The sequence below is a fragment of the Sapajus apella genome, unplaced genomic scaffold (assembly GCF_009761245.1).
Source record: "Sapajus apella isolate SASKATOON/1434 unplaced genomic scaffold, GSC_monkey_1.0 scaffold109, whole genome shotgun sequence".
Taxonomy (NCBI): Eukaryota; Metazoa; Chordata; class Mammalia; order Primates; family Cebidae; genus Sapajus; species Sapajus apella.
The window spans coordinates 3,733,806-3,753,165 of record NW_022437049.1 but is presented as its reverse complement, the minus strand read 5'-3'; the positions used below and the strand labels follow the sequence as shown (position 1 = coordinate 3,753,165).

General features: G+C 43.9%; 1 protein-coding gene across 6 annotated transcripts in view; it reads left to right on the top strand.

Annotated features, from left to right (window-relative positions):
- MRO (maestro) overlaps nt 1-19,360 on the top strand; it is a 35,638-nt gene that overhangs the window by 8,451 nt on the left and 7,827 nt on the right. For 4 of the 6 annotated variants that reach the window (XM_032259497.1, XM_032259496.1, XM_032259493.1 and 1 more), the window contains 6 exons: nt 6,280-6,382; nt 8,207-8,353; nt 9,728-9,910; nt 13,808-13,963; nt 15,121-15,228; nt 15,851-16,146. In XM_032259497.1, coding sequence (XP_032115388.1) covers nt 6,284-6,382; nt 8,207-8,353; nt 9,728-9,910; nt 13,808-13,963; nt 15,121-15,228; nt 15,851-15,904 — 747 coding nt within the window. In that variant the 5' untranslated portion in view covers nt 6,280-6,283 and the 3' untranslated portion in view covers nt 15,905-16,146. Of the gene's footprint in view, nt 1-6,279; nt 6,383-8,206; nt 8,354-9,727; nt 9,911-13,807; nt 13,964-15,120; nt 15,229-15,850; nt 16,147-19,360 lie in introns of those variants that run through there. The other 2 variants (XM_032259494.1, XM_032259495.1) reach the window with 2 other exon arrangements.

The following is a 19,360-nucleotide window of genomic DNA, read 5'->3' as shown; positions in this document are numbered from 1 at the left end:
AATTTCATCAGTTGTTTCATGATCATCAAAAGTTACAAGACCAAATTCTCTCTTTTTTCCACTCTGCCTAGCTTCCATAACTTATTTATTTACTTGTTTATTTATTTAGAGATGGAGTCTCACTCTGTCACCCAGGCTGGAGTACAGTGGCATGATCTTGGCTCACTGCAACCTCCACCTCTTGGGTTCAAGCAATTCTCCTGCCTCAACCTCCCAAGTAGCTGGGATTACAGGCATGTGCCACCATGCCCAGCTAATTTTTGTATTTGTAGTAGAGACGGGATTTCACCATGTTGGTCAGGCTGGTCTCAAACTCCTGAGCTCAAGTCATCTGCCCATCTCAGCCTCCCAAAGTGCTGAAATTACAGGTGTGAGCCACGGCGCCTGGTCCATAACTTCTATGGTTTCAATGTTGTCACACTTTTCAAAGGAGTCTTTCAAATTATATTCTTCTCTATCTTCCTTATTATCCCCCAACAAACATTTTCTTCGCTGTTGGATGGGCTCCAGGCTTTACAGAACCCTCTCTACAAACAGCTGTCTTTGGTTCCGTTACACGCCCATCACACTTTGCTGTGTGGTTGAACACACTTTGCTGCACAAGTCTAAGTCCCAAAACCAAAACCCTGAGATGTTTTGTTTGGGAGTTTCTCATTACCACACAATCTGTGGGCGTGCCCCATTCCTCAAAATGTTGGGCCTCTGTAGTTTCAAAGCTTAGGCCACCAATAACCAGTTTTCTCAACTGCCCTAATTCCTGTGGGTCATGGCTCTCCTCCCCGCCCCACCTCTGGCTGCAGCAGCAGACGGTGATGGCCCGATTTGGGTTGGGGCAATCGGGTGACAGCTTTACCTCCATTTTGAGGTTCTTTTCATTTGAAGGTAATCTTAATGATATTAAAATTCACAAATATGCTAATATAAATAACCAATCCGATTTGGCTAAAATAGATTGTGTTCAACTCGAATTCACCATGGGACAGGAGTTTTGCTTCTTTTAGGCTCCCTGTACCCATTGTCAGGCACCTGACAGCTCTGAACCGGAGCATCTGACCTGAGGATCATCAGGTTCTATGAAACATAAAATTGTTAAAAGAAAAGCCCCAGAAAGAAACACCCAAGTGTGTTTCTTGACTCCATGTGAATTTTAAATTTTTAAATTTTATTTTAGTTGGCGGGCGTGGTGGCTCATGCCTGTAATCCTAGAACTTTGGGAGGCTGAGGTGGGCAGATGGCCTGAGCTCAGGAGTTCAAGACCAGCCTGAGCAACACAGTGAAACCCTGTCTCTACAAAAATACAAAAACTTATCCAGGCATGGTGGCACACACCTGTAGTCCCAGCTATTCGGGAGGCTGAGGCCAGAGAATTGCTTGAACCCGGGAGGTGGAGGTTGCAGTGAGCCGGAATCACGCCACTGCACTTCAGCCTGGGTGACAAAGTAAGACTCATCTCCCCCCACAAAATAAAGTAAATGAATACGTTTTATTTTAGTTTCAAGGGTACATGCGTGGGTTTGTTATAAAGGTACATTGTGTGTTGCAAGGGTTTGAAGTACAAATTGTTTTGTCACCCAGGTAATAAAGCATGATACCCAATAGGGAGTTTTTCAATCCTCATCCTCCTCCCACCCTCCACCCTCAAGTAGGCCCTGGTGTCTGTTGCCTTCTTTGTGTCCATAGGTACTCAACGTTTAGCTCCCGCTTATGAGTGAGAACATGTGGTACTTGGTTTTCTGTTCCTGTGTTAATTTGCTTGGGATAATGACCTCCAGCTCCCTCCTCAATGCGAATTTTAAAATCCCTTTATTCTGGAGAGAACCAACGCTGTTCTGTTGTGGTTTCTTTCTGTTAATGCAGTGGTTTTCCAAGTGTGGTCACCAAACCAACCACATCCCAGTGTCATCTGGGAGCGTGTTGGACATAGACATTATTAGGCCCTGCTGCAGATGCACAGAATCAGAAACTCTGGGGCCTGGGCCTGGGAATCTGTGTTTTAACAAGTCTGCTGGGTGATTCTGATGCACACTGAAATGTGAGAACCACTGGTTTAATGAGGAAGCCTGTGGGAATACCTTCAATCAAACAGAGAATCTCAGATCAGCCAGGTAACTGATGGAAAGAGAAACTCATGCTAATTGATGGGGGTGCAATTTTCTGGGGTTTTATTTTGGTTCCCTATTGCAGTGGCGAGAAGATTCCTCTTGACCAGATAGATATGAAGGAGATATAGGTCCTGTAAATTAGGGGTGAGGGGGTGTTTTCATGGACCTTTCCAGAATGGAGCAAATCCACCTGGGTTTCATGGACCAAATCCATCTGGGGGGCAAGGATGGCAGAGAAACCGAGTTCCCATGCATCTCCAGATCAAGTGAGTCAAATGTTCCAAAGTACATCTGTTTAAAGGGTCAGCTTCTATGAGAGAGGAGTGTGTCTTGGTTTGCTTAGGACTTTTCCAGCTTTAGCACTGAAAGTCCCATGTCCCTGGAAGCTCCCCAGCCCTGAGAAAACCAAGGCAGTTGGTCACTGGTCAATGTAGTTCAGAGACTGCCTGCTGGAATTACTTGGTGAGCTTTAAAAATACTGATGCCTGGGTCCCCCTCCAGAGATAATGTTAGACTTATTCTGGATGTTTAAAAGTTCCTCAGGTGATCCTAATGCAGCCAGGGTTAAGCCGTTGCTGCAGCTGCTTGTCTACCATTTCTCCTATTAAAAAAAAATAAAATATGGCCAGGTGTGGTGGCTCATGCCTGTAATCCCAGCACTTTGGGAGGCCAAGGCGGGCAGATCACGAGGTCAGGAGTTCGAGGCCAACATGGTAAATCCCTGTCTCTACTAAAAATATAAAAAATTAGCCAGGTGTGGTGGTGTGCACCTCTAATCCTGGCTACTCAGGAGGCTGAGGCAGGAGAATTGCTTGAACCCAGGGGGTGGAGGTTGTGGTAAGCCTGGGTGACAGAGCAAGACTCCATCTCAAAAAAAATAAATAAATAAAATAAATAAAAAAAACACAAAACACATACAAGTCAATGGTTCTAATGAGGTTGAACCCCTACCACACACTATATACAAAAATTAACTCAAAATGGATGAATGACCTAAATAGAAAGGCTAAAATTATAAAACGCTTAAAAGAACATATGGTGGTAAATCTTCATTACCTTAGATGTGGCAATAGATTCATAGATATAACAAAGCATGAGTAAGAACAACAAAAATAGACAAATTGGACTTCATGAAAAATAAAAACTTTTGTGCACAAAGGATATTATCCAGAAAGTGCAAAGATAGCCCACAGAATGGGAGAAAGTCATATATCTGATAATGGTCTAGTATTCAGCATATATAAAGAATTTTTATAACTCAGAAAAAGACAACCCAATTGAAAATGAGCTAAGGATTTGAATAGAAATTTCTCCAAAGAGGACATATAAATACCAACAAGCACGCAAAAAGATGCTTAGCCTCATTAATCATTAGGAGAATGCAAATAAAAACCACAAATGACAGACTACTTCATGCCTACTAAGATGGATATAATAATAAAAACAATAATAATGGAAAATAAAAGTTGGTAAGGATGTGGAGAAATTGGAACTCTCACACATTGCTGGTGGGAATGTAAAATGGTGCAACCACTGTAGAAAACAGTTTGGTGGTTCTTCAAAAAGTTAAGCGTAGAATTACCATATGATGGCTGGCCATAGTGGCTCATGCCTATAATCCCGACACTTTGGGTTGCCGAGGTGGGTGGATCACTTAAGGTCAGGAGTTCGAGACCAGCCTGGCCAAAGTGGTGAAACGCTGTGTCTGTTAAAAATACAAAAATTAGCCGGGTGTGGTGGTATACACCTGTAATCCCAGCTACTTGGGAGGCTGAGGCAGGAGAATCCCTTGAACCCAGGAGGCAGAGGTTGCAGTAAGCCAAGATTGTGCCACTGTACTCCAGCTTGGGAGACAGAGTAAGACTCTCTCAAAACCAAAAACCAAAAAATTACCATATGACCCAGCAATTCTACTCCTAAGTATATACCCCAAAGAACTGAAAGCAGATACCCCAACAAATAGTTGTGCACAAATATTCATAGTAGCATTATTCACAATAGCCAAAAGAGAAAAACAACCCAAGTGCCTATCAACACATGAATGGATAAACAAATTATGGTATATCCATACAAAGGAATATTATTCAGCCATAAAAAAATGAAATACTGATTGATACATGCTACAACACAGATTAACCTTGAAAACAATATACTAAGCAAAAGAAGCCAGTTATAAATGGTCATAGTAATGTATGATTTCACATATATGAAATATTCAAAATAGGTAAATCCATTGAGACAGAAAGCAGATTAATGTTGCCAGAGGCTGGGGGAGGATGGAATAGGGAATGAGTGCCTGATAGGTGCAGGTTTTTCTTTTGGGGTGATGAAAAAATTTTGGTATTAGACAGAGGTGGTGGTTGCAGAGCATTGTTTACATGGCTAATTGTATGTTACATGGATTTCCCCTAAATTAAAAGAAAATCATCAGGTTACTCACATCTACAAAGCACAATTGAAATCAAGCTCTTTATAAGTCTGAGTCCTCCACAGCTGGCCTTTAACTACATTCCCCGCTCCCTGTAGCCTATCTTCTATCTCTCTCCTACCATGATACTACATGGAATCATGATACTACATGGAATCCTGTTGAATCCCTTGTGTCATATATGCTCTGCCTCTGCTTCCAAGCTCACCAGTGTGCTTTGGAAAGCCTCCACCAGCAATTCCAGCCTATGGTCCTCTCTCAACTCCAGTGGCTCTTAACTTTATGCCCTTGACACTCAGAGCATAGGCCCTGCTTGGCATCCCCTGGGAGCTTGGAAGAAAGGCGGAATCTGGAGTTCCGCTGCAGAAACGCTGAACAAGATCTTCAAATGATTTTAGGGGACATTAAAGTTTGAGAAGTGCTGGGTTGTACTAGCTGGCCCAAAGTCAGGCTGTGGATCAGAATCACTTGGTAAGCTACATTTATGTATATGATATTCTTTCAATAATACATGCGCATGGTAAAATTACAAGCTGTACATATACAAAAAAAGTAAAAATGTAAGTTTCTCTCCCATCTCAGTTCCTCAGTTCCAGCCCAGAGGCTATCTCTCTTAACGTTTCTTGGGTATTTTTCCTCCTTCTATGCATATGCAAGCATGTATGTACATATGTATTTCCTGCCCTCATTTTGATTTTACCCAAATGGTAAATACTGTACACACGGATTTGCACTTTTCACTCAACAGTATATTGTGAAGATTATTTTAGCACATGCTGATCTGCCCAGTTTTCTTCTTATTGACTGCATAGCAGTCATTGTAAAGTCGTATAGTTGTAAAATATGTAATTTATTTATGTTAAAACCATTGGCTGGGGACAGTGGCTCACGGCTGTAATCCCAACACATTGGGAGGCTGAGGCAGAAGGATTGCATGAGCCCAGGAATTTGAGACCAGATTGGGCAATGTGATGGGACTCCGTCTCTAAAAAGAATTTAAAAATTAATTGGGCGTGGTGGCATGCACCTGTGGTCCCAGCTACTCAGAGGCTGAGACAGGAGGATTGCTTGAGCCTGGGAGGTTGAAGCTGCAGTGAGCTGTTTTCCTGCCACTGCACTCCAGCCTGGGAGACAGAGCAAGACCCTGTCTCAAATCCCTGCCCCACTCCCTTTTCCCCTGCCCAAACCATTAAAGAACACAATATTGTTTATTACCAAGTGCTATGGTAGCTATCCTTTGTGTATATCTTTGAGCATATGATGTGCTGATATCTGTAGGATTAAAGAATTGCCAATTATGTGCACTTTAAAGTGGTAAGAGATAGTGCCAAAATCCTCTCTAAAAAGAGGTGCCAATTTACATTCTTGGAGAACTTTCAAAAACACAAAATTTGAGGCTACTCTGTATTTCAATTCATGAGAACTCTGTGGGTAGGACCTGGGAATCTGCATTTTACTTCTTTTGTGATTAAAAAAAAATCTGCAGAATGGAGGGAAGAACCAGAGGGCAGATCCCCCTTGACCCCCAAGCTGCTATTCCTCTTGGGCTACCTTGGGTTGCTATTTATCTACGTGACTGTTCTATCTCCTCACCACAGTAGAAGGTTCCTAACGACAGGCCTCAGGATTGCTGCCTCTTTATATTCTTACTTTGGAACAGTGCATTGTACAATAATATTTGTCAATGATGATTGTCTGTGTCATATATGATGTGTTTTTTTTTTTTTTTTTTTTTTTTTTTTTTTTTAGTTCCATGGACCAAAGACAGAGGAGAATCCTGGGCCAGCCCCTTTCCATCCCTACTTCCCAGCCCAAGAAGAAAAGGACATCAATGATATCTTTATTTTCCAAGGTCTGACACAAAATATTATGAACAAATTTTTCCTCCCAGCAACTGTTTTGTAAGATGTATATTTGCCTGGTCTGCGGTTAGTTAGGCCTGCTCCACTGAAGTACCTTCTGAAAAAACTTTGATGACAGTTCTTTTAACAGGGATAGGATGTTTACAGGATGACAAGAAGATTAGTTGAGAATAATTTAACTTGCTGCCAACTCAATAATACAGATATGGAATGAGGCCAGGTGGGGTGGCTCACGCCTGTAATTCCAGCACTTTGAGAGGCTGAGGGGGGCAGATCAGTTGAGCTCAGGAGTTCTAGACCAGGCTGGGCAACATGGCGAAACCCTGTCTCTGCCAAAGATACAAAAATTAGATGGGCATGGTGGCATTCACCTGCCATCCCAGCTACTCAGGGCCGAGGTGGGAGGATCGCTTGAGCTGCAGAGGTAGGGGCTGCAGTGAGCCGAGATCATGCCACTGCACTGCAGCTTGGGCGACAGAGTGAGACCCTGTTTCAAAAATAAGTAAATAAATAAATAAAATAAAAGATAAAAAAAGAATAAACTGTGATGACGATTCAGGAATAATAGGGAGGCTTGGAAATCACCAAATCTCATCCATAGCACTATTGAGATAGCCAAATCTCAAGCCAGTCTCTTCCCTGGCCCCTTTGTAAGGATGGTGGGGAGGTGGCTTTTGTCTTTGATCTTGTCTGGATCTTCCATCATCTTGATTCTCACTCCAGTACCTGTTGCTGTTTTCTGGGTCCTGCTGCACACCTGGGTCTTCCTGGCATGAGAGTTCATAGGCTTACTACAAAGACTCAGAGACTTGCCCATCTCTTGCCCCATCCCTGGCTCTGAAATTACTCAGAGTTTAGTTTTTTTTTTTTTTTTTCACCATGCTGGTCGGGCTGGTCTTGAACTCTCCACCCCAGGTGATCCACCCGCCTTGGCCTCCAAAGTGCTTGGATTACAGGCATGAACCACTACACCCAGCCCTCAGAGTTTAGTTCTGGTACAGGTTTCTGCATCAGACACACAGTGTTTTTTCCCAACTTGCATTATTCATGCATTTCTGTTCCTACTCTTAATTGCATGCTCGGATGCATGCATTCTGGAGTTGGAACATCCTTTAAGTGCCCTGAAATGTTTGTAGATGTGTACTAGATTAATTCTGAAATGTCTGTAGATGTATACTAGATGTTTGCAGATATGCTTTGCTAATTGTGTCAAGTGCTATTGAGAGGTTGAGTAATGTGACTACTGAGAACTGACCCTTGGAATTAGCCATATGGCAAGGTGGGGTGAGGGGATATCAGCCTGATTGCGAAGGGTTCAAGAGACAATGGGAAGAGACAAATGGGAGAAAACAAGTGTAGATGTTTTTCAAGGCATTTGGATACAAAGGAGAGCAGAAAAATGGGAAAGAGCTGGAGAAGAAGGGTAAAGGGAGCTCTTTGAAATGGGAGGAGTAACGGCACACCTTTCCCTGTGAAAGGGATCCCGATTCCCAGGACACTTCAACACTGATCGAGTCCTCTTTCTTTCAACTTCTATCACACCCATAGCTGCTCTAGAGCCCCTCCCCATAATCTCCTAAACCTACCTCAACACCAGCCTGTATTATCTTTCTTGCCCCCTTTCCTCTTCGTCCATCAGTTTCTTCATTATGTAGACCAAATGAGTTCATTTCCAACAAAACCCAGGCATCTTTCATTGGAGAAAGAAGGAGTAAAATTGAGCAGGCAATTGCAGAATTTTCCTGAGAGGGAAGGATTGGGGTTGGGATTGGGTATGGCTCCGAACACTCCTAAATTTTTGACTCATCACCCAGGTCTCTTGGAAACTGAGGTTTCGGAAGTGGGAGCCTCTGAAGAATGTGTTTTTCATCTTGGCCGAAAGAGCCCGGGACCCCAGTGCTAAAAAGCGTCACATGGCAATGAAAGGCTTGGGAACCATGGCCTGCGAAGCCCCTGACAAGGTAGGGAAGAAGGGTGGGGCTCAGCCAGCCCCCCAAGCCTCTCCAGCCCTCTTGGTGTGGAGTCCCCAGGGCTGGAGTATGGTCTCTGATGTATTAGTTACCTATCACCTTGGAACAAACCACCGCACACTTAGCAGCTTAGAGCAACACGGGTTTATTATCTCTGTTTTCGTGGGTCAGGAGTCCAGGTGCAGTTCAGCTGGGTCCTCTGCTCAGGCTCTCAGGAGGCTGCAATCAAGTGTCAGCCAGACTGCATTCCTTTCTGAAGCTCAGGGTTCACTTCCGTGGTTGTTGGCAGAATTTAGTTACTTCCCGTTGTGGGACGGATGTTTCTGTTTTTGCCTGCTGTCTGTCGGGGGGCCACTCTCAATGCCTAGAGGCCACCCTCTCACAGCCGGCATCTCACTTCCTCCAGGCCAGCAGGAGGGTTTCACCGCCTCCTGTCTGCTAAGATAGAGTCTTACGGGCCAAGCAGTGGTGGCTCACACCTGCAATCCCAGCACTTTGGGAGGCCAAGGCCAGCAGATCACTTGAGGTTAGGAGTTCAAGACCAGCCTGGCCAACATGGTGAAACCCCACCTCTTTTGTATTTTTGTAAAAATACAAAAATTAGCCAGGTGTGGTGGTATGTGCCTGCAGTCCCAGCTAGTCAGGAGGCTGAGGCAGAAGAATTGCTTGAATCTGGGAGGCAGAGGTTGCAGTTAGCAGAGATCACACCATGCACTCTAGCATGAGAGACAGAGTGAGACTCTGTTTCAAAAAAAAAAAAGAATCTTATGCAATGTGAAGTCATGTCTGTAGGCTGGAAGCAAGTCACAGGTTTCTTCTGCACAAGGATGTCATTCATTCAGGGTCATCTTAGGCTCACGACACCTCAGCAATATCAACCACGTGGGAGACAGAGCTGCAGGCAAGATAAATTCACAGTTGTTACCCTCCCTGGTGAATTTAAGTGATTTTTTTTTTTTTTTTTAGTAATTTATGTTTGTTTCATAGAATATGTTTCCCCACCTCCTCCTTTACCATCTGCCAACTTCAGTGCCCATTTTGTCTCTTCCCTACTATAAAGGTAACTAGTACTCCCCAGGCCCCAAGATCACCCAGGTCTGCTGCCCTATTTGGAGAGCCCTACCCAGCCTCACCCACCCCCATGCCACTCCAGATTGCTCTTTCTGTTTTCCTTCCTAGGCTGAGTTGGGCTCTTGGGTTGGGTTAATGGAAGCACTTATATTTTAGTGAGTTGTGCAAACCTTGAAGAAAGCCCTAGTCTCTTAGTTCAAGTCCTAGGTTATTAGTAGCTTAGATGTCGGGTTGCTTTTCAACCCATGGGGAGTAATTCCTGTGCTGCTAATCCTTTCCAAACCTTGGTGACAGGTGAGAAAGTATAAGAAAATTGTCCTGGACCTGCTGGTGTGTGGATTGTATGACCCTGTGAGTTTGGAAGTCATCCATGAAAGTATGAAGACTCTGACCATCGTCCTGGGCAAGATCCAGGGGAAAGGTTTGGGCTCCTTCTTCATAGACATCACTCTTCAGACCAGGACTTTATTAGATGATGTAAGTGAGACAGAAAAATTCTGGGTTATTGAAATCAAAGTGGGATTAGAAATGTGACTTTGGGGCCGGGCTCATGTCTGTAATCCCAGCACTTGGGGAGGCCAAGGTGGGCAGATCACTTGAGGTCAGGAGTTTGAGATCAGCCTGGCCAACATGTTGAAACCCTGTCTCTACAAAATTACAAAAATTAGGCCAGATTACACGCAGTGGCTCATGCGTGTAATTCCAGCACTTTCTGAGGCTGAGGTGGGCAGATCACCTGAAGTCAGGAGTTCAAGACCAGACTGGTCGACATGGAGAAACTGCATCTCTATAAAAAATATAAAAATTAGCTGGGCATGGTGGCGCATGCCTGTAGTCCCAGCTACTTGAGAGGATTGCTTGAACCTGGGAGGTGGAGGTTGCTGTGAGCTGAGATCGCACCACTGCACTCCAGCCTGGGTGACAGAGTGAGACTCTGCCTCAAAAAGAAAAGAAAAGAAATGTGAGCTGTGGGAGGTTTGTTGCTGTGGGAACAAGGTCTTTATTATTTACTTATTTATTAACACATCTTGTTGAGAGACTAGTACTGTGCCAGGGGTTGGGAGGATATATAAAGATGTATAGAATTCTATCTCTACCTCTCAAGGGTGTTTTTTTCTTTTTTTTTTTTTTGAGACAGGGTCTCTCTGTCACCCAGACTGGAGTACAGTGGCATGATCTCAGCTCACTGCAATCTCCACCTCCTGGGCTCAAGCGATCCTTCAACCTCAGCCTCCCAAGTAGCTGGGACTATAGGCACACGCCACCACGCCCGGCTAATTTTTGCATTTTTGGTAAAGACTTTGGTAAAGTCCTCTCTGGGGACTTTGTTGCCCAGGCTGGTCTCAAACTCCTGGGCTCAAGTGATCCACCTGCCTTGGCCTCCCAAAGTGTTGGGATTACAGGCATGAGCTATTGCGCCTGGCAAGTTTTCATCTTAACAGAGAAGTGGGTATATGTACACTAATGACGATGTGGATTGACTAATGATGTTGACACTGGTTGACTAACATGTAGTCAATGCTGTCTTATAAATGCGACAATAGCAGTGATTAGCGTTTAGTGAGCCCTCACTGTGTGCCAGGCACAGTGCGGGGCAGTTCACGTGGCTCATCTCATGTAATCTTCACAATAAACCTGTGAGATGGACTCTGAAGTTGTCTTCACTTTGTAGACAAGGAAACCAAGGCACAGAAAGGTTAGAACTTGCCCAAGTTGACAGAGCCAGGAAGTGGACATGCCACCAGCTCCTCTGACTATAGGGCTGCACTCTTAACTGCGAGATGACAAGTCGGGCTAAGCAAAAGGTGCACCAGCCCATAGCTCAGTCCAAAACTGAGAAGAGTCAGAGACCCTAACTACAAGCTAACAAGTTAGCCTGCCAGTTATTCTGTTCCTGAAAGACAAGACCTATGGAACAGTGAACATATCTTTTATTTACTCCCAGAGCAACCTGTTATCTCCCCACACCCTAATATTCTCTCTGGAGCCACACGGTGAGAGCCAGATGTGTCAGCAGCACAGGAGGGGAAAAGAGGCCTTGACCTTGTATAACTTGGAGCTCATAGAGGAGCTGGGCAAATTTGTTCGTCCTGTTCCAGAGACACAGAGGGATTTTTGCTCTTGAATGTAAGCCAGTCCTCTCTGGGGATGGAGTGAGGGAAGGTCCCTACTTACCATCCTGGAGTATAAGCAGATGTCTCTGAGGAGATGGCTCTAAATCTCTTGGAGGTGTCATCTGAACTTCCAGGACTTGTCAGTCAACCACTTTTTTTTTTTTTTTTTTTTGACACAGGGTCTCGCCCAGGCTGGAGGGCAGTGGCAGGAACACAGCTCACTGCAGCCTCAACCTCCCAGGCTCAAGTGATCCTCCCACCTCAGCCTCCTGAGTAGCTGCGATCACAAGTGCATGCCACTGTGCCTGGCTAATTTTTGTAGTTTTTGTAGAGATGGTCTTGCTATGTTGCCCAGGCTGATCCCAAACTCCTGGGCTCAAGCGATTCTCCTGTCTTGGCCTCCTGAAATGCTAGGACTTTAGGCATGAGCCACGGTGCCTGGCCTTCAACCATTTTTTAAACTCTGGTTACATGGAATTTTTGAGCAGAAATCCCTGGCCATATAGAAACACAAAAATTCTTTTTTTTTTTTTTTTTTAAAAAAAAGACAGGGTTTCACCATGCTGGTCAGGCTGGTCTTGAACTCCCAACCTCAGGTGATCCGCCCACCTTGGCCTCCAAAGTGCTTGGATTACAGGCAAGAGCCACCATGCCCGGCCAAAACACAAAAATTCTTATGCCGAACTGTTTGCTGACAGTTTATATCTTGATAATAGATAGCACTCTTCATTATGTGAGGCCATGCTGCTTACCCATGCATGTGTTCCCAGTTAGATGGTGTCAGACTCCTAGGGGAATGGACACCTGTCTTACATGTCTGTACATCTTACAGCATTAGGGTATGGCTTCGGATGGGGTACATTCTCCATTAAAATTAGTTAAATTAAACAGGCACACATACACTCTCACTGCCAGAACAGTGAAGATAATACAACTCTAAGCCAGGCATGGTGGTGTGTGCCTATAATCCCAGCTACTCAGGAGGCTGAAGCAGAAGGATCACTTGGGTCCAGGAGCTGGAGGCCAGCCTGGGCAATGTAGCAAGATGCTGTTTCTCTCTCTCTTGAAAAAATAAAAATAAAAAAATAAAAAAAAGCAACCCTAAGGCAATTTCTGTATGCATCATGTGCTAATTTTTAAAAGATACCTCACAATGTGATTAGTGGTCCTCAGTCTTGCTGGATCTCTGTGATCCCCAGTTCTTGGTGCCCCTTACCCCCTGTGAAGGCCTACCCCAGCCCTGCTTCCTCTGGTTTACCTGGAGCAGGACTTAGACTACAAAACACTGATATAAAAACCTGTGCACCAGGAGTCAGATGTCTGGGTTACTATTCTGCCTTGACAGTGTGGTTTTGGGCAAGTTGCTTAAATGCCTTGGGCTTTGGTCACCTGTCCTGGAAAGGTAATACTTGGACCAAACAGCTCACCTTGGAAAGAAAGAGAAGGCTGAGTCCACTGAAATGCACTCAGGCACAAACCGACCAATCAGACTGAAAGCAGGGAGAGGTGGGAGGGTGTTGGGGGAAGAAACACGATTATTATATCCACTGCAGATGGGAGAAACTCAGACCAAAGGCAGCGAGAAAAGACTTGGGAAAATGCTCCAGTAACAAACAGGGAACTGGTGGAATGGATTTTGGTTCAGAAAAGGAAAAGAGAAGAAAGAAAAGAAAAATAAAAATGGAAACTCCTTTATGTGTAGACGTAGAAAGAGCTCTCAGACTGATGAAAAATCAGGGTGCATAACAACAGTGGCCTGATGCTTCCATTTACGTAAAAAAGAGGGAAGGACTATACAGTAAACATCTTTCTTCTTTATTTTCTGGAGAGATACATGCAAACATTATTAGCTTGTGGGGAGGAACATTTGGTGGCCGATGGAGAGGAGTAGAACGTAGACCTACTTTTTCTATAAAGCTTTTGGTTATTTTGAATTTTGGGAACTTTATAAATGTAGTCTATCTCCAAAACGTGAAATGATGAACAAAAAATCTGGGAACGTGGGAGTAACACCAGTGATTTCCCAGGCTAGTCCTCTTGTCTGCTGGAGAAGAGGTCCATTGAAAACTTTGGGCCCTCTTCATGCCATCCCCTACCACCCAGCTAAGTGCTTTAGACCAAATCTCACTGCTCACCCTGTAATGTACATCCAAGATCGATGGCTGTGATGTGTTCTGATTGACAGCCGTAATGTGTTCTGATATAGTTGCCTTTTGGTAATGATCTGGCTTTCTTGTTGTTTTGTTGACGGGGACCGCAGGAGAACGACGGTCTGAGATACTCGGCCTTTGTTTTGTTTGGGCAATTGGCAGCCTTTGCTGGGAGGAAATGGAAGAAATTTTTCACCAGTCAGGTTAAGCAGACACAAGATTTACTCCTGATCCATTTACAGGATAGAAATCCCCAGGTTGCCAAGGTAAGACCTTGACTCTGCAACAAACAGAGTGACATCTCCATGCTGTTCATAAAGGGAGCTGTGAGTTGAGAGGCCAGACCCTGGGGTTCCTACCAGCGCTGCTGTGGATACTGGGCAGTGTATCTGTATGAATCCTAGACACGGTGCCTCTTCAGTGTGTGATCTCTCTTTGAGCAAGAATGTTATTTTCCATCTGCTCCACCTGCCCAAGCCCAGCATCTGTCAATGCGAGATAAGCTCAGGGCAATGGGGTTGGGGGCAGAGAGGCACAGATTTAATCAATGGTGCAGCAGCCTATGTAATGAGGATATTTATTCATGCCCAATTAGCTTCTGTCATTGTGCTTGGTATAGATTTCCTACCCGTGGCTTCTTTCTTTCTTTTCTTTTCTTTTCTTTTTTTTTGAGACAGAGTTTTGCTCTTGTTGCCCAGGCTGGAGTGCAATGGCGTGATCTTGGCTCACTGCAACCTCTGCCTCCCGGATTCAAGTTATTCTCCTGCCTTAGCCTCCTGAATAGCTGGGATTACAGGTGCCTGCCATCACGCCTGGCTAATTTTTTATATTTTTAGTACAGATGGGGTTTCACCATGTTGGCCAGGCTGGTCTCAAACTCCTGCCCTCAGGTGATCCACCCGCCTTGGCCTCCCAGAGTGCTGGGATTACAGGCATGAGCCACCTTGCCTGGCTCCACCCATGGCTTATTAATTTCTTCTGGAAGTTTTGTTTTATTCTTGGAGAAAATGTGTCCTAACAAGGTTGGATCAACTTCAGGCCTGCTTTGGGGTGGGACTGGGTGAACGTTTCAAAACAATTAGGAGGAAAGCTTTCTACCAAACCACTTGTCTTCTTTAAATTACTGAGAGAGAGAGATTAAATTTAAGAATCCAGTACTACTTTTGATGGGATAATAACAAGGGCTGTGCTAAACTGTAAAGCTATGTCCTTCCCACCAGTCCCCAAATTATAGATATGGCCATTTTATAAGCATACACCCTTTAAGATTCAAATTTTGAAACGACTGGAAGTTACTTTCACACGCTTAGTGGCCCCCTGACCACAGATTGAGTGCAGTCCTCTAGGACACTTTTCCTTGCTTGGGATTATAGAACTCTCTAATATTTTTGACAATAAAATAGTAATATTATTTTTCTCTCAGGCTTGCAAAACAACATTTCGAGCCTGTTCTCCATATCTGAAACTAAGGAAGGAATACAGCTTCCAGAATGAAGAAGATCAAAGGAACCCTAAACTCTGCCGGCAGCTGGTGAGTGAGCCAGGGTAGGAGAGAATTCTCTTCCAGTCCCTGCCTTCCTGGTGGTTAACACAGAAGGTGGCCAAGCACAGGAAAGAGTTACCCCCATAAAACAACTCAGGCCGACTATGTTTGTTAGTTTTTTTGGACAGAGTCTTGCTCTGTCACCCAGGCTGGAGTGCAGTGGCGCCATCTCGGTTCACTGCAGGCTTCACCTCAGGGTTCAAGCGATTTTCGTGCCTCGGCTTCCTGAGTAGCTGAGATTACAGGGTGTGCACTACCACATCCAGTTAATTTTTCTATTTTTAGTAGAGATGGGGTTTCACCATGTTGTCCAGGCTGGTCTCCAACTGATCTCGAGTGATCTGCCTGCCTTGGCCTCCCAAAGTGCTGGGATTACAGGCGTGAGCCAGCATGCCTGGCCAAGACAACTAGGTTTTGATTGTAGTTGACCCATCATACAATGTAAATGGCAAAATGCCTAGAAGATCAAGCACAAGATATATTGGCAGTTTCAGGTCAGGTCACTAGCTGGATGCAGGTGATGCCTGCACTGACAACTGCCTATTAGTTGTATAGTCAAGGAAGTTTGCTGAATCCCTCCCTCACAGGTACCATTGTTAATATCTTTCAGAGCCACTATCATCCAGAGCTCCTGCAGTTCTTCTATGCAAACAAAATTCTGTAAGCGCAGAGCAGCAGGGAAGTGGTTCTATGTGAGTGCATTGCTGAGCCATCAACTTCCCTTTTTCTGTCATTGGATGCCTCTTCTGCTCGCCTCTTGGGATTGTAATGGAAAAGAGGGTGTTAGGAGAGCAATCAAAGGCAAAAATAATACATGGAATTTATGATTATATCTAAAGTAAAATTCTAGACTGTTTTCACTTATTTCCTCTTCACACAAATTTGATGAGCAGGTACACCCTTTTTTTTAAAACATTCCAAGTGTGTACAGATTCAGTGCTTATTTCTCACCTTTTTCTTTCTTTCTTTATTTTTTTAAAGACGGGGTTTCACCATGTTGGTCAGGCAGGTCTTGAACTCCTGACCTCAGGTGATCCGCCCACCTTGGCCTCCAAAGTGCTTGGATTACAGATGTGAGCCACCATGCCCAGGCTTTTTCTTTCTTAAGTTCATCTCTGTCACCTATCTTTTATTTTAAATATTTAATTTCTGAGCCTTAGTAGAATACTTGTTACCTTAAGGTTTTTTTTTTTTAAAGTGTATTTGCTATTGATACTTTGCTATTGATACCTTTTCTTGCCATGATTTATTTAAAGTTGGCCAAGATACCAAGAAGGTGGCTTGGAGGGGTATCTTTGGCTTCTCATAATTTTAAACAGTCATCGCTTTCAAGATCATCCTAAACAAGAATTAATAGGGAGAAAATCATCTACGAAGCATGCGTTGAAATCCTCAGGCTCATGATAACGTATGGGATAATAATAGTAGGTAACACTTACTGAGTGCTTACAATTTAGTGGGCATGGTTGCAGTGCTTTTTGTAAGTTCTGTTTGATACTTGCCACAACCCTATGAGATTAAGTAAGTACTGTAATTATTCTCATTTTATAGATGAGAAAGCTAAGACACAGGGAAGTTAGGTAACTTGGCCAAGATAACTCAGTAAACGGTGGAGCTGGAATTCACATGCATGTGGTCTGACTTCTTGAGCCCATACTCAATAATCATGCCATCCTGCCTCTCTGTGGAATAACTGATGATTGATTAGAAATGTTAAAAGCAAAACAAACACAGACTTCTCTGCTTCTGCTCCTCTACTAAGCCCAGTTCACTTTTGCTTTTACATGTACTAAGTATACATTTTTATTAATTTATGTGAGCTGAGTATATATTTTTATTAATTACTTTTTGGCTATTAATGCCAATTATTTTGGTGATCAATCCTAGTTATCTGAGGAGTTACATCACTCATAAAAATTACAAGAAAAATCTCTTAGTCCATCTTGCTCTCCCTCCAACCAGATTACATCCCAAGCTTCTATAGATACTCTGGGACCACTACTGAACTCAGTATTCAGGCCACACCTGGAGCATTTTGTTCAAGACAATTTAAAATATGAGAGATTATAAAAGCTACAATGAGATCTTAAATGGCATTCTGAGAACCAGGAACTCAATTTTCTGCTGTGGCTTCCAAGGACAGGGTGGTGCGACACAGATGCAGGGGTGAGGAGAAGCCTAGGCAAGACGAGGATGTGGGAGGTGGCAGATGAAGTGGCAGGTGCCAGGCAGGAATGGATTTTCCTCCTCGCTGTTTTGAGTCTGAAGAATATGACAGAAGGAGACTTTAGGAGGGACACAGGCTCAAGAGCAAATGGGTAGTTCTGAGCTATAAGCCCCCTGCCCCTCCCCAGCACCTGCTTGCCTCTTTGAAAGTTTGTTGCAAGCTTGCCTTAAACTTGATGCAATTCCATTAAGTGATCAGTGAGTGGCGTGAGAGGTGGCCGCATTTGGCTGCCATTCAAAAAGGTGGGGATAGGGTGAGACGGGTGAGATTACATGCTGTCGAGTAGAAATAGCTATACAGTTAATGTCCCTCTGTTGGTTAAAATCGTGGAAGATGTGGTTGGATTATTAAAGATTCCACAGTAGCCTTTTATTTTGGTGGCCCCAATGAGCCCTGCCTCCTGATACTCATGTCCTTATTTAGTTCCTTCTGTTTGAATCTGGGCTAGCTTTGTGACCGACTTTAACCAGGAGGTTGTGATGAATGGCACTGTGCCTAGAAACCCAGGCAGTTTCCTCTTTTGAATTCTGGGGAAGCCAGCTGCCACGTAAGAGGTTGAACTACCAGGAACAAAGGAGAGAGCCTGAGATCACCACGTGAAGGAGAACGGAGACATCCAACCCACAGCAGAGTCCCAGGCCCAGACACGTGACATAAGTTGTCCCTTCTAGCCCGACCCCAGCTGTTGAAGCCACTCCAGCTGACACCCTATGGAAAAGAGACAAGCATCTCCATCAAGCTCGTCTCAATTGCAGAAGCATGAACAAGTAATCAAATGATTGTTGTTTTAAGTCATTAACTTTGGGATAATCTGTCACACAGCCAATAGGTAACCAAAAAAAGATTCCTTATTATTAACTGTTGTTTTGCTCTTCATAAATCCTCTTTGAGTTTAAATTATATTTCCAGAAATTTATGTTATCATGAAATTTGGTGGCAAGAGCAAGGGACTATGTTTTGTTTTGTTTTGTTTTTCTCCTTTTTTTTTTTTCCTGTGTCTCGCCATACCTATCACAGGGCCTGCCACGTGATTAAGAAACATTTGCTGAACGACTAAATGATTCCAAATTGTAGAGGGAATAAAGTCCAAAGTCTGGTCTGCCATTCCAGGCTTTCAACCTTCCTTTTCTTCTGTTACTCTCTTTGCTTCAGTCAGGTTTGGGTCCTTTCTCTTCCCTCAATGTGTCTTGGTCTCCTCTGCCCCTTCACCTTTGTTCTTTCTGAATTGAATCCCCTCTCCTGCTCACCTGTGCACACCCACATGGACACACACACATTTCACATGTATAACTTATCCGTACTCCAATGCCGAGGTCAAAGGCCTGTTCCTCCCAATCAGGGAAGAGCTTGAGTGTCTGAATTCCCAGAACATTCTAGCAATATTATGCCACTTATATCTTATCTGAAAGGCTTTTTTCTTTTTCCCAGTATGTCTTTTTATATTTTTTTCCTGTTAGATTGAAGCTATGGAAGGCAGGGCTCTATCTTGTACATCATTTCCCTGGTGATTGCAAAAGTACTCAGTAAATGAATGTTGATTGGGGGAAAAAAGTCAGAAAGTCATCTGAAACTGTCACACCTTCCTGGGAGGAACCCATTTTGACAAATGAGGGTTGTCGATTTCATTCCTTATAACCAATCTGCAGGTTACTTTTATGCTTGTGCATTTCAAGTTTCCCCTTCCCCATGTTTATTTGAATGCCAACCCAAAGGTTGTTTTGACATTTCTTAATTTTGAACATTATTGAGCAGTTGAATGAAAGAAAAAAGGAATGTTCCCGTGCCCTACCCCCATACTAAGTGCTCAGCATAGAGCTATGCTTGGTCCCCTGTGTCCCGGTCCTCATGAGATGGGTCTTTCTTTTTTTCTTTTTTTCTTTTTTTTTTTTTTTT